The sequence below is a fragment of the Podarcis bocagei genome (assembly GCF_964188305.1).
Source record: "Podarcis bocagei genome assembly, chromosome: 6".
Lineage (NCBI taxonomy): Eukaryota > Metazoa > Chordata > Lepidosauria > Squamata > Lacertidae > Podarcis > Podarcis bocagei.
The window spans coordinates 9,485,333-9,500,861 of NC_138130.1; the positions used below are offsets into that span (position 1 = coordinate 9,485,333).

Sequence of the window (15,529 nt, forward strand, 5' to 3'; positions counted from 1 at the left end):
CAGCGGCCGCCGTCGGCCACCGTAGCGAGCGAGGGAGCCGCTCTAGGCAAATCCTCTCTCTAATTCGCCGCCGCTCTTACGGGTCTAGTTGGGTTTTTTTCCCGGTTAGAAGTGCTGCGCGTGTTCGCCACCCAAGTGCTGCGCTTACCCCAACCCGGTTTTTAAAAATAAAATAAAATAAAAATTGAACGGTTTGGTTCTGTGACGTCAGGCGCATGGCGTGAAAATATAAGCGGCACCCCTTCTATGGCGGCTTTCAGCTCCGCCCACACGGGCCCGTCTCTTTACTTTCCTATCTCTACGTTGCAACCGCCACTCCCGTCATGCCGCGCGAAACGGCGGGAGAAAGGAGCGTCTGGGGCCGAGGAGCGTCGCTCCCGTTACCATGGCAGCCGGGCCGCCTCCCTCGGCGGCGCGAGGGCCCCGCCAGAGGAGCGCATGCGCGGCCCGCCGGCTGACGGGGTGTGTGTGTGTTGTGGAGGAGCCGCGCGGGCGAAGTTCCCCCCCCCCTGTCCCCCCTTCTCTGTATCTCTTTGCTGAGTCAAGGGCATGTGGAGGCTGCCTGGCTCTTGTCAGCAGCCGAGCTCTTTAGGGACCCACAACCCTGCAAGGTAGGCCAGTCCCGCTAGGAGTATTTCCTAGTTCCTTTGCGGGGGGAGGGCATAGGGCATAGGGCCTTGAAACCAGCCATTTACCAAAACCCCTCTGGCAGAAAGAGCAGCCTTTCTCAACCTGTGGGTCCCCAGATGTTGTTGGACTACAACTCCCATCACCCCTAGCTAGCAGGGCCGGAGGTCAGGGATTATGGGAGTTGTAGTCCAACAACAACAATGGGATGCGGGTGGCGCTGTGGGTTAAACCACAGAGCCTAGGACTTGCCGATCAGAAGGTCGGCGGTTCAAATTCCCACGACGGGGTGAGCTCCCGTTGCTCGGTCCCTGCTCCTGCCAACCTAGCAGTTCGAAAGCACCTCAAAGTGCAAGTAGATAAATAGGTACTGCTCCGGCGGGAAGGTAAACGGCGTTTCCGTGCGCTGCTCTGGTTCGCCAGAAGCGGCTTAGTCATGCTGGCCACATGACCCGGAAGCTGTACGCCGGCTCCCTCGACCGATAAAGCGAGATGAGCGCCGCAACCCCAGAGTTGGTCACGACTGGACCTAATGGTCAGGGGTCCCTTTACCTTTAGTCCAACAATATCTAGGGACCCACAGGTTGAGAACCGCTGCAAGCAGCTGCTTACTAAGGAACTGCTGAGGAATGTGGATAAAAATAAAAATGGGAGGAGAACCTGCATTTATTTAATTTGTATATCTCCCTTCATCTGAAGATGTCAGGGCAGTTCAGGATCAGAGCACCTGTCTGTTAACCAGAAGGTTGGTGGTTTAAGCTGTGGGAACGATTCCTGGGCTAGATGACCTTCCAACTCTATGATTCTGTTATTCTTACTAGGTGTTCTGAATGTGTCGACTTCTTTTGAATGCCCTGGCCTGTTTTACATTGCATATCCGCAAAGCTGTTCATATGGTCTTTCAATTGTTGTTGTTGGCAAACCGGTGAATATTTGAGTTGGGCATTGTGGATAGCTGTATGGTAGTTTGTCATGCAACGTACTGGTGTTGCTAAAAACATGAGAACTGTTGGCTTAATGTTTTATTTCTGACGAGATAGGTTTATGAATAATAGCTGCTATGTGCCAGCATGGGGTTCTTGGCCTTGTATAGAATTTATACACTTGACATGTTTCAGATGTAGCACAGGATAGGATGAATTCTTCTGTAAAAATCCTCCTACTTACCACCATTTGCTTCTTCTGTTTTTTCTTCCCCAGGTTACTTGAACTGCAAGTAGAAAGTCATTGGGCACTGTCGGGAGAATGTCACGGAAAAGCTCCAGAGAATCCAAAAAAGTTAATGTTTCCAGCTCCTTGGAATTGGAAGATATAAGCTTGGAGACTACAGTACCCACTGATGACATTTCTTCCTCAGAAGATCGGGAAGGTCCCGTCAAAATTACTAGACAGCTGATTGAGAGGAAGGAGCTGCTTCATAATGTGCAGTTGCTGAAAATAGAACTTTCCCAGAAGAACTTAATGTTAGACAACTTGAAGGTGGAATACCTGACTAAAGTATGATCTAATTCTTACATGTTTTAGGGTTGCAAAAAGCAAAGTTATTATTGGGAGATATAGTAATATGTTCTTGGTTTCCTTTTAAAATAGAGTTTTGGGACATACTGTACTAAAAAACTGAGGGTGGGTTTTTTTGGGGGGAAGGTGGGGTAGATAAATATTCTTCATAATATGTATTGTTGGAAAGATACTACCCTCATTTTTATATAATTCTGGGCATCAATTAAATTCTCGTTTCTCTTCTGCTGCCTGATTATCTGCTTTAGATTGAAGAACTGGAAGAAAAACTTAATGATGCTCTCCATGAGAAACAGCTGCTATCTTTACGACTAGATAACCAGTTGGCATTACAGCAAGAAGATGCTCGGTATGAGAAGGAAGAATTCGGAATCAGTGTATTCTAAATACAGAAGTGGGACCTAAATCATAATTGACGGTTAAATATTTTTGCAAATTTTGTGTTACGCTATGCATTTGTGTTTCAGATCTTTGAGCACAGACATAATGCCAAACCATGGTTGATTTTTGTAAATAAATGGCTAGTTCTTCAGATCTGTGTGCTCCCTTCTCCTCCTACATGCAGAGATTTTCTCCTCCACATTCCTCAGTTTGAAGAAGATCAGAATTTTGTTCAACTGAAAATGAGGCTTGGAAGCAATGGTGAAACTCTTAATTTCCAATCCTAGTTTGCAGAGTGAACACAATCCACAGTTTACTGTTTTGAGCAAACTATGGTTTGCTTTAAACCTGGAAAAGATGGAGGAAATTGCTGTCTGTTTGGAGACAACGCAGCTTCTGAGCCAATTTTCATGCATGTAACCCTAAACTATGGTTTGGCATTTCTGAACGACCCCTTTATTTAACACATGCAAATTCTTGCATAGATTCACTGTACGGTCTCTGAAAAACTGAATTCAAAGGAAATGAAACATGTTTCTAGGATAAATTTATTTGGGCAAATCACAAATAATTTGTGGATGTGTTTTCTTAGAAAACATCAAGAACTAATGAAACAGGAAATGGAAACCATCTTGCTGCGCCAGAAGCAGCTAGAAAAGAATAACCATCAGTTGAGAGAGCGGTCCGGAGATATTCGCCGCAGCTTGCGTGACCTTGAATTGACTGATGAGTGCTACACCAAACTCAAATCTCTTTCAGAAGATGAACTTTCAATTCCTGAATATGTATCTGTAAGTACTTGTGCCCCATCAGAAGTGTAAATCTATCACTGCAAGAGATAATGGAGATGGAGATAACTGTTAGGACAAGAAAATGAATAAATGATGCAAACTCCTATGCATGTTGTGGGTGGGAGGAATGAACTTCAAGGATCACTGTATAAATGTCAGCAGGTTGTGGAAAAATGTGATGATGGATGGAATGTGAAGTTGAATGTTTCCATTAAAAAAACAACACCTAGGGCAGAATCCGGTGTTGTGCAAATGCACTTCTGCTCCTGCAAAACAACTTCACTTTCCTCTTGTCCTCTTACACGCCCCCCCCCCCCGGAACCCTCCCAAGAGGAAGGTGAAGTCCTCTTGGCGTGAGTGAAAGTTCATGGGCAGCATCGGATACAACCTGTAATTTCTTAGCATCTGCTCTTCTAACATTGACATGGTTTTCACTACTTAATAATGGCTTTCACTGGTATTCATAATATGCCAGTCTGCAACCTTTTTTAGCTTGAGGGCAGCCTTCCAAAAGAGACTTGTTTGTGGTGGGCAGTGCCAGAGGCAAAAGTATGGTAGGCTAGCTTTACACACACACTCTCTCTATTTAGGCATCAAGAGCCATTTTCAGAGTTCAGAGATGCTCTCAGCCAGGAAAAAAGCATTTGGGGTGTGATCTGGGGCCACTGAAAGGTGTGATCTGTGGAGAGGGAGTGTAATTTATGGTTTCAAGAGCCAGACAGCGAGGACCGGAAGGCCACATTTGACCCCTTGACCTAAGGTTCCCCATCTCTTGTCCAAATAATACATCAGTGCATTCTGTGTTTCGCTTCATTTACAAGGTAGCATCCAGATCTGCGTTGCTGATCTTGTGTCGCTTCTTTTCAGTAAGCACAGCAGTAAATAGACACAGCATATAATATATTTTCACACCCAAGATCTCATGATGAAACATGGGAGTTGAAATATTGCCTCTGAACTTTGGGCCACCTAATTAATTATCGCCTCATGATAGACACCTATTGTCAGTAGGTAGATGTAAGAAGCGCCTGAAATTCATTCTAACTTTTGTCATTTTGTCTCTAGATAATCCTATAGATGTTTGATAAAATATTGTAATGGAATTCTAAGGGCATATGTTTTAAGTTAATCTAGGAGTCCCTGGTTTAAGAAAATGTTTTTAGGATCTCAATTCTGAGGCCTTGATAAGAATAGAATAGAAATGCTTTATTGTGCATTTTTATACTTAATAAAAGCATTTAGAAGTTTGAAGGTAAATTTACCAGCATTAATTGCGTGGTTGTATAGCGCTTAGCGTATTTTAAATGTGTACTTTATTTTATTCATGCAGATTAAAAAAATGGTTTGCCAAAAAGCTCACAGTTGAAATGAAGTCAAGGTGAAGAAGGAAGTGGGTATAAAATATTAATTATTTTACACTGTAGAGTAATGATTATGTTTATGCTTCATGCATTTCAGATTATATTTTACGAAGCAGTACATCCTTTAAAAAAGGAGCTAAATGAACTACAGGTAAAGAAGGATGCAGCATCTGAAGAACTGAATGATTACAAATCTCAGTTGAAACACTTGATGGAGGTTTGTATGCCATTTGTTTTAAAAAATGAAAAACAAACCTATTTTGTTCTGAAGCAGAAATAGCAACATGTGCAGTGGGATTTACTGCCAGCTAAGACTGCAGTCTTAACCGTGCTTACCTGGGAGTTAACCCCATTGAATTCAGTAGGATTTACTTGTGAGTGAACGTGGCTAGGATTATACTTTTTGTGTGCATAAGACTGGAGGCTTAATCTCCTGGGCTTGTCTTGCAGTACAGTGGTGCCTCGCAAGACGAAATTAATCCGTTCCGCGAGTCTCTTTGTCTTGCGGTTTTTTCGTCTTGCGAAGCACGGTTATTAGCGGCTTAGCGGCTATTAACGGTTTAGCGGCTATTAACGGCTTAGCTGCTTTAAGAAAAAGGAAGCAAACTCGCAAGAACTCGCAAGCCGTTTCGTCTTGCGAAGCAAGCCCATAGGAAATTCGTCTTGCGGAACGACTCAAAAAATGGAAAACCCTTTCGTATAGCGAGTTTTCCGTCTTGCGGGGCACCACTGTATAAACCTGGCTCTGTTTGTCTGTTTTTCCCAGTGGGTGTTACAGGTTTAAAATGCCTGATGGAGCTCTTTTCAGGGAGAGTTTCCCAGGTACTAGAGCAAAGGTGAGTGTTTAGTAGAATGGCTGCTCTCTCTTTCATTAATCTAATGATATCTTTATAGTGCATTAAGGTATCTTCCTGGAAAACATTTAGTAAAATAGAAATACTGACCAAGCAATAAGATGCCATTTGGGCCAGTTGTTCAAAATGCAGGATGTGAACTTTAAAGTTATACAGAATTCTTCTTCAAGTTAGATGCTCATGGAAAATTAACAATAGATATTTCCTTACCAGTACATGGTAGTATGCTGTGTTTAGTTTCAAGATGGAGAAAATGAGTTGTTTGTTAAAGCAAGCTCAGCGGTCAAGTTTCAGGTCACACAAAGCCCTTTTGCACTAAGATGGGATCATAAATGGTTTCATGAGGATTACAACAAGCTGAAACTCCCTAGATTTCAACATTGTCTCAACAACTGTTTCTAAGTGTTGGGTGACAATGGCTGTTCTTTATTCTACTTAAAGTGTAATAAGCACTTTCGTGAGCCAATGAATACATTGTACAAACACACAGAATGACAAATGACAACATGAAATTCCAAAGCAACTCATAACTTGCTGCAGACTTCTGATCTGTGTCTAAGAGGAATCTTCAATAAATAAAATGTCTTGAGAGACAGATGCAGCAATTATTAAATGTGAACATTTCCTATTTCTTACCACTTGGTGTCAGTATCAACTCAGCAGTGAACAATCCCTGGGGATTAAAGAAATTGATACCTGAGAATGCTAATCAGAGAAAGTAGAGGGTAGTGAGCATTTGAGTGTTTGGGTTTCTCTGGCAAGAGAATACAAATGAAATCAATCAGCTTTCACAGTGATGAGAATTAGGACCAATTCCCAAAGTATTCTTTGCTCTAGCCAAGCACGCCCTCCTAAAATATATTTTCTTAGATTATGTATCTGTTAAAAGAATGTACTAAACCAGGTTGATCTCTTCAATGTTTTTTCTTCTTTGGGGCTCATCCATAACCTGAAAGAAGAAACCTGAATATTGAAAATAAGACTGTTTTAAGTCTGGCTCTCTGGTAACTAGAAAAAAAGATTCTGGAGGAGAAAGTTTATTTTATCCTGTATTTTAATAGGAAGATAGGTATAGCTGATCCCCAGAAGTAAAGTGATACCCAAAACACATTGGGGCTATTATGCTTCATTCTTTATTTTCTTGGGGTTATTAAACCTCTAAGCAAGGCCTTAGAGCGTCTTCCTATGAAGAAATGCAGAATTGGGAACACAGCAGGTTTGTAAAAGTGTAAATGGCTGAAGAGAAGAGGAGGGATTTATCTCTCTAATTCTCATCTAAGTTGAATTGCAGGGGGGTTCAGTTCCGATAATTTGTACATACAGACACACACTTAGCACTACTTCAGAATAGACTCTCTTGTCTATAATCTCATTATCCTTAAAGGAACTCCTGTGAAACTACCAGAAAAACTGTAAGGGTCTTTCAAGTATTGCAAGCCTGTCACAGTTGTTCAAACTTGTTGTGACTAGCCAGTTTTGCAGCACTTAGATTTTGAGAACCTTGCCTTATAAGGGAAATGAAAAAGAAGTATAAAACAACTAGTTTTTCAGGGCTTAATAAATCCACCTGCTTTAGTAGTGATTCATCTACCTCGACAGGTGGAAAATTGTATACTTAGCTATAAGCGTAAATAGCGTGTTGTGACACCAGTGGATTTTTTTTTAATGCTGGTTGCAGACTTTTTAAGTTCAATACTGTCACAAGCACTTGCCCCAAATCACAAACATTTAGTCCTCTGCATTTGGCCTGTGAGACCATTTCAGCCAAGCCAGACCCACCTGCCCTACAGCTGACATCGTATATGACATCAGGTGCAGGGCTAGTAAAGACTTGTCTCAGGTAAGAGGTGCGTGCCTGAAAAATGCTCCACAAGGGGCTCTAAAAGACCTGGTGGTCAACCAGTAGTTGGTCTTGCAGAATGCTCTGAAAGGCGCTTTTGAGACTGTGCTCCACATGGTTGGATTTAAAACTGCCTCACAGGGAGTGGGAAGAGATTCAATTAAATTCCCCATCACTACCCAGAACAAGGTAAAAGAATGCATAGGATAGCTGAACTGATGGTGATGATGGGGTGCAAGGAAAACAAGACATCGAAATCTGGAGCACCTAGTGGATTTATGCTATGTACAGAGCCAACTTTTTGATATAGCTGGAGAAATTATTTTAAGAAGAAGAAGAAGAGTTTGGATTTGATATCCCGCCTTTCACTCCCCTTCAGGAGTCTCAAAGCGGCTAACATTCTCCTTTCCCTTCCTCCCCCACAACACTCTGTGAGGTGAGTGGGGCTGAGAGACTTCACAGAAGTGTGACTGGCCCAAGGTCACCCAGCAGCTGCATGTGGAGGAGCGGAGATGCGAACCCGGTTTCCCAGATTATGAGACTACCGCTCTTAACCACTACACCACACTGGCCTTGTTGGTAGCATGGGGAGTTGTTGACATTGTGAAGATGATACAGATATGTCTCTAAAAATTCAAGAAAAAGCACACTACTTTAAACAACTTTAGACGTTGCTAAACCGTATTCATAAGATATGATTAATTTAAAAATGGAAAGGATGATACAAAGACAACATAAATACCGGTAAATTGATGGGAGCTTGTTTTACAAACCCCTGTAGCAAGTGTACAGGATCACTGTACGTACTTCCAAAGAAAGTGTTTACTGTGCAGTGAAAAACTCAAGTGGTAGCGGTTTGCAGAAATAACATACAACTGGATTTAGTGAAAGAATGGGAAACTAATACTGATCTCTATAATGGAATATGCCAGGCAAAAACTTTCCGTTTTACTGAGGCTTTTGGCCTTTAGGTTGAAATATTTTAAAGTATTTGTGGTCTCTTTTGGTAAGGCAGGGTCTGCTAGACCTGTCTTTTAATTGTATTGCTACTTTTTAAGATATGTGTTGATTTTGTTCATGGTAATGTGCTTTAGCATTTCCACTTGCCTCATTTAGGATAGTAATAGATATGTCTGCATTGGTAGATGGGCGGGGTATAAATAATAAATTATTATTATTATTATTATTATTATTATTATTAATTATTATTATTGATATGAACTCTCTGCATGCCTGTCTTAGCTATAAAGATCTAGACACTACGTTAGCAGTAATGCTAATGGAGGTATCTTTATGGATGTTATATCTGATGCAAACTTGGTGTGGCTAGTTGTCTCCTTATTTAGACTTCCAGAAAGGACTTCTATCTTAGTGAGAAGGTATTAGATACAGAGAAACACTGGCAGAAGGGTGTTGGTAAAAGGTGATTTCCTGCCTCCTCCCAAGGCCACAAGAACCAATAGAATGGGGCGGCTGTAGCATAGACGGCTGAGGAAGAAAGGAAATAAAAGGGGGACCCACAGAAGGTGCCTCCATCTGATTCCCGCCCCCCATTCTTTCCACCCATTCTCCCCATCCTGCTCAGCCCCCTGTGCCACAACATATCTCATTCAGCAGGTTTGGGGGGGCCGAGGGGGGAAAGCAGGAAAGTCACTTTCCACTTGCTTTTCTGCTGCCTTATCTCAAGATTGAATCCAATGTAATACACTCTTGTCTTTGTAATTAACAAAATGGTCTTTCTAACCTATGTCTGAAGAACCAGGACATTTTTGCATCTTTTGTGCGTTCCGGCAAAGCTCAACAACTTTGGTTCTGGCACCTCTTTTTGTAGAAAAAAAGGCCCTGCAAAGAACCATGTATCAACTTCTGGAACCAAGTGTGGCTGTGTGTTCATGTTCCTTGCACTGCCTTCCCTCAACTTGCCCTATGGCAACCCCCTTTTTAAACTGACAGAGTTTGTAAGACAAAGGGGGGAATTAAAAATGCCAAGGGCTGTGGCTGAACACTTTCGTGTGCGTGGTATATTTCTCTGAATCCCAGCCTCTCTTTTCACATTAAATAGTGGTGTGGTATTTGTTTTGCAGAACTATGAAGCAGAGCGAAGAAATCGGTCAGAACTAGAAGTCAGATGTCAGCGTTTAACACTTGAACTAGCTGATACAAAGGAAATGATTCATCAAGGAGACTATAGACAAGAGAATTACGATAAAGTAAAAGGGTAAGTGTGTCTTTAGTAAAGAAAATTGTAGAAGGAGCTCTCAAATTGCCTTGGATCGAAGGTATAGGTTATATCCAATGTTGCCTGTGAATAAGGAGAATGTTCCAATAAGTATCTTGTCTTGTACTGGGGCTACTTTGAGCTAGCAAAGAAGGGTGGATGTTTGGAGACCACCAAACATGTTTGGAACTGTAAAACATGAGAATGATTGTATCAACCAGGGAGCTTTGCAGGGCTTTTGCAGATTGTTGCTGTGTTACACAAGCATGGGAAAGTGATGACACTGCATTTTGCAATGTGAAATGATCTAAAAGCGCAAGGAAAATGAGATTCTTGGACTCAGCAGGGTCCAAATTAATGTACACAAGACTTACTGTAACTTAATTTGGGCTCCACTGATGAAAGAATATCTGAAGGACTGTTGATGTTAGATTTGCACAGGAAGCATTGATTACAGAAGCAGTCAAGGGTTTGAGGGAGACATTATTTTACAGTACTCTCATTTTTCCCCCCTAACAGTGAGCGTGATGCATTTGAACATGATTTTTCAGAGCTTCGAAGAAAATACGAAATATTGGAAGTATCACACAAAGCACTAACCAAAGAAAGAAATGATTTATCAAAAGAGGTGATATCTTTATATCTAATTTGACCTTTATCCGAAACATTTATTCAAAATGTACAAAGGCCCAAATTAGAATTTTCTCCCCCCCCTTTTTTTTTTACACTTATATTTGATATATACCTGGAGTAGTTTACTGCAGGCACCCCCAAACTCGGCCCTCCAGATTTTTTGGGACTACAACTCCCATCATCCCTCACTAACAGGACCAGTGGTGTGGGAACTGTAGTCCAAAAACATCTGGAGGGCCGAGTTTGGGGGTGCCTGGTCTACAGAGTTTGGATCTTTATGGTACAACAAACTGCTTGTCAATCCAGTTCATGAGCTAGGCATCCCTTCTTTGCCAATCTCTTTCCAAATATTAACTGCCTGAAACTCCACCTGCCATACTTTGGCACCTAGCTTTCTTTGATTCTGCCTTTTAGGAGTATCATCTGTATTTAAACAATGTTATCATTGTTCATAATTTAGATACCTCCTTCTTTTGTCACCTCTTTGCAGTCACACTTAATAGGTTCTGTGCCTACCCAGAACCACATTTGGGAAACTCGGAGAGTGGAAGGATGTCTATCCTTCTGGTATTTCTTGAATAACTGAGATTCACCAAATAGTGCAGTTTCTATAGAATGGATAAGGGAGATGCAAAGGAATCTGTTTGAATCCCATCATTTCACTGTTGAAATCTATATATCAAGGGGGGGGAGCATGTGGGCGAGGGGAAGAACAAACAGACACTCATCTGTAAAACAATAAAATTTATAAATTTTGAATGTAATTTGTATATAGGCAAATTATCTGTATATAATTTTGTGTATAAATGATACTTTTTTAGACTTGGAATGGGTCATAGAGTGGTACCTTGGTTTAAGAACAGCTTAGTTTATGAACAACTTGGATTAAGAACGCTGCAAACCCGGAAGTAGGTGTTTTGGTTTGTGAATTTTGCCTTGGAAGCAGAACATGTTCTGCTTCCTGTTGAGTGTGTTCCATTTGTAAATTGAGTCCCCCGCTGCTATGGGAAAGCACTCCTTGGTTTAAGAACGCTTTGGTTTAAGAACGGACTTCCAGAATGGATTAAGTTCATAAACCAAGGTACCACTGTATATATAAATTACATTGTACTGCATGCAGGGATAAACAGTGTGCTGCCACAGCAAATATACCTAAAGAGCAAGGAGTGAGTACAAATGCAAATCTAGGTTGTTCACTTAAGAGAACTGTGTCACGCATTGCAATGAGGAGATTCAGAATTGCATCTTGTTTTCTTAAACCACCCTGGAAGCTCTGTTAAATATAAATATTCACAGTGGTACTCAGCTAAGTCATACAGAGTTGAGCAATTGAAATCAGGGGGTGGTAGTCAACTAAGTTTTACTCATTATATTTAATTGAATGATTTAGTTGTGTTCATTCATTTCAGAGAGTCGACTCTGAGTAAACCTTTGTTGAATACTACTCAGTGACCTTGCATCCAACAGTTTCAGTGGATCCACCCTGAGTGTGACTAACATCTATAAATCTTTTAAATAAAATAAGAAAAAACTCTAACCTGGGAGGTGGGGGTTGTACTGCAGACTGCCTGATTTTATCATAGCTATTTTGTATATAAAGGTTGCAGCTCTACAGCAGTCTGTTACCTTACTGCAAAAAGATAAGGATTACCTCAACCGTCAAAACATGGAGCTTAACGTTCGCTGTGCTCATGAAGAAGATCGCCTCGAAAGGCTTCAGGTTCAGCTAGAAGATGCTAAGAAGGCCAGAGAAGAAATTTATGAGAAATATGTCACATCCAGGTACACAGTTCTGTTAATTCATTCAACAAATGATTCATGGCAGTAGACTATTGTTGGGTTGGACAAAATTATTTACAGTAAACATAATGTTTTTGGTCAGTTGATCAGATTTCCCCAGAAACAATCAGTTGAAATCAAATTATGTTGTAGTGTTCTCAGGTTTTAGTTTCTACATACAGAAAAATCTTAAAGCAGCTGTGAGACCTTTATAAAACTTAAAACAATAATTTTACATTATCTCTAGAGGATTTACAGTCAGAAATTAAGCCTGTTAATATTTTCCTCAGGTTGCACTATATTACTAAAACTAAGACTACAGCGGTACCTCTGGATGTGAATGGGATCCGTTCCGGAGCTCCGTTCGCATCCTGAAGCGAACGCAACCCGCGTCTGTGTGTGTGTGGGTCGTTATTTGCCGCTTCCACGCATGAGCGTGACGTCATTTTCAGCGTCTGCGCATGCGCAAGCGGCGAAACCCGGAAGTAACACACTCCGTTACTTCTGGGTTGCTGCAGAGCGCAACCTGAAAATGCTCAACCTGAAGCTACTTCAACCCGAGGTATGACTGTATTAAGGTAAAGGTAAAGGGACCCCTGACCATTAGGTCCAGTCGTGACCGACTCTGGGGTTGCAGCGCTCATCTCGCTTTATTGGCCGAGGGAGCCGGCGTTTGTCCGCAGACAGCTTCCAGGTCATGTGGCCAGCATGACTAAGCCGCTTCTGGCGAACCAGAGCAGCGCACGGAAACGCCGTTTACCTTCCCGCTGGAGCGGTACCTATTTATCTACTTGCACTTTGTGCTTTCGAACTGCTAGGTTGGCAGGAGCTGGGACTGAACAATGGGAGCTCACCCTGTCGCAGGGATTCGAACCGCCGACCTTCTGATCGGCAAGTCCTAGGCTCTGTGGTTTAACCCATAGCGCCATCTGCCTCCCATGACTGTATTATGATGCCTTTAATATTTGATTAAACAATCCACTCTAGTTTAAAAAATCTTCAAGTAGCTTAAGATCAGTGATACAATAATGTTTTATTTTGCATCATTAGTAGTAAAGCTCCTGTGGACTTATTTGCAATTCTATAGCATGTCACCAATATCAGTACAAAATAACTTACATATGAAAGGGAATATTTGTGAATTCTGAATGAGTATTGGTTCAGTTGGTAACAGCATATATGCAGGAATCTGCTACTGCTTAAGGGATGGCAACTCTTCTTATCATTTTAGCTAGTAGCTGAGCTCAGGCTCGGGTTGGCAGTAGGCCAAAAGGAAGACGTATATAACAGAGAGCAGTTCTTTTTATCTAGGAGTAAAAAAGCAATGGTTCTTCTCAGTCGGTGAGATCCAACATCACATTTTCTTCCGAGGGTCCCCCCAACCCAACCTTGGAGGCAGAATGGGAAGTCCTGGTTGCACATGCAGAATGCCACCGTTTGATAAACCTTACTGGGCGATAAGCAACTCAAAAGGGATAATACAAAGAAAGCTGCTGATTTTTTTTTTAACTTGCTTTGTTTTTTTTTTAATAAAGAGACCATTACAAAACAGAATATGAAAACAAACTGCATAATGAACTGGAGCAAATAAGGCAGAAGACATCTGAAGAAATACAACAGCTTCGAACAGCTACAAAGGAAATGTATGAACGTGAAAACAGGTGGGTAACTACATTTAGAAATATTGGAACATAAAAACAAATAAGGAAGGAAAATACCTTGCATTTGGTGCTTGATAATTCTGAAACGCATTTTAGATCCTCATTTTTACTCATCACTATGGCTTCTCGAAGCTACCAACATGAGCTTGACCAAACTGCGGGAGGCAGTGGAAGACAGGAGTGCCTGGCATGCTCTGGTCCATGGGTCACGAAGAGTCGGACACGACTAAATGACTAAACAACAACAACATGGCTTCTCTCTGTGCCAGCATTGGTCTAGAATGCACCCGGGAGAGGCTATGTTGTGGATTTGTCTCCCGTGACCCTCGTTTCTGATGATGAGGCACACTGCAACAGTTCCCACACCAAAATATTTTTAGTTGGAATAGCAAAAGCAACCTTCTGTTTCATTCACATGTAAGACAGATCATGCTGTATCATTAATGAGCCACAATGAGCCTTCGGCTCATTTTTAGAAGTCTTACTTTCTGTCACTCCTTGTTACCTTCAAAATCCTTTTTTTCTAAAATCCCTCTTTTTGACAGTGGTGGCAGAGCTAATGGAAGTTTAGTTCAGAACACGGTGCTGCCTCTGTGAGAGAATATGATCAAACTCTTCTATATACTAATCAGGTTCTTATGTGTGTGCATGGTTCCTGAAATAAGAACATACAAATTATGACAGGTAGTAATGCAAAGAGAATGCAACAGGTTTGTGCAATCAACTGCATTTGCATGGAATGAAGTTTTAGGTTTTAAATAGCCTTATGTTGACTTGTGAAAGCTAAGGAACTGATACGTAGTATTTAGTCCTCATTTCCCTTCTCCTTCTCTACCACCAGTCAGGTAAATTATACCAACTACTTATTGCATCACTGGGGTTAACAGAAAGCTTTGCTTCCCATGTACAGACTTGTATTGTGTTACATAAAACAGCTTTAAGGTCTGTTTGTTTATGGAGGTTTGACAGATGTAAAAATGTTTGCATGCAAAATAGCTAAAAATATTGGTCTGGAACCAGTTGGCAGAAATTTTGTTCTTCATCTTGAAGTTATGGTTTCTTGACTGCCAATTCCTGAATGTCTTTATGATATAAAAGAACATTTGTGAATAAGAATCTTGAAAACAATGCTTTATTTTTATCCCTGTTGGGACAAAAAGGGTGTGGTAAGCCAGTGAATCATTATATTTCTGTTCTTAAACTCACACACGTTTTCTGTTGTTTAATGTAGCTATGTGCTTTGAAAATTTGCATCGTGTTATGAAACTCAAAGCAGGTTCTGCTTGTAGGCCTCTGAAGTGACTATCAAAGCTGTCACACTATAGTTGTTCAACTCTTACACACCATTCCTAAACCTGCTAACTGGGAAACAAATGTGATTGAAAACTGAGCTACATTTACCGTATTTTTCGCTCTATAGGACGCACCTTTTCCCCTCCAAAAATGAAGGGGAAATTTGTGTGCGTCCTATGGAGCGAATGCAGGCTTCCGCTGAAGCCTGGAGAGCGAGATTGCATGTTCCCGCCGGGCTCCGAACGCTTGCGGATAGCAGCCTGCAGCCTGAAGCCCAGGGAGCGCAGCGCCAACTCCCGCTGTGCACCCCGGGCTTCAGGCAGCTATCCACAAGCCTTCGGAGCCCGACGGGAGTTCCCACCAGGCTCAGAAGGCTTGCGGATAGCAGCAAGCTCTGTGAGCGAAGGCGAGGTTGCACGCAACCTCGCCCCCTCTCCTGGACCCGTTCTGGGGGCTGGGGTCGCGGGAAGCTTGGGCTTCCACTGCCTCAGCCCCGTGGCTAAAAGCGAAGCCAAGACAGCTAGCAGGATCCATCCTGCTCTCTGTCTTGGCTTCTTTGCTCTTTGGGGCTGG

The 15,529-nt window shown here is 41.9% G+C and overlaps 1 protein-coding gene across 1 annotated transcript in view; it reads left to right on the forward strand.

The window, feature by feature from the left end:
• The first annotated feature begins 203 nt into the window (after nucleotides 1–203).
• Nucleotides 204–15,529, forward strand: part of PIBF1 (progesterone immunomodulatory binding factor 1) — a 91,970-nt gene continuing 76,644 nt past the window's right edge. The window contains exons 1-9 of the mRNA XM_081198372.1: nucleotides 204–610; nucleotides 1,828–2,124; nucleotides 2,394–2,494; nucleotides 3,119–3,317; nucleotides 4,776–4,895; nucleotides 9,457–9,590; nucleotides 10,110–10,218; nucleotides 11,824–12,005; nucleotides 13,538–13,663. Of these exons, the coding sequence (XP_081054498.1) occupies nucleotides 1,873–2,124; nucleotides 2,394–2,494; nucleotides 3,119–3,317; nucleotides 4,776–4,895; nucleotides 9,457–9,590; nucleotides 10,110–10,218; nucleotides 11,824–12,005; nucleotides 13,538–13,663 (1,223 nt within the window). The 5' untranslated portion in view covers nucleotides 204–610; nucleotides 1,828–1,872. The remainder of the gene's footprint in view (nucleotides 611–1,827; nucleotides 2,125–2,393; nucleotides 2,495–3,118; nucleotides 3,318–4,775; nucleotides 4,896–9,456; nucleotides 9,591–10,109; nucleotides 10,219–11,823; nucleotides 12,006–13,537; nucleotides 13,664–15,529) is intronic.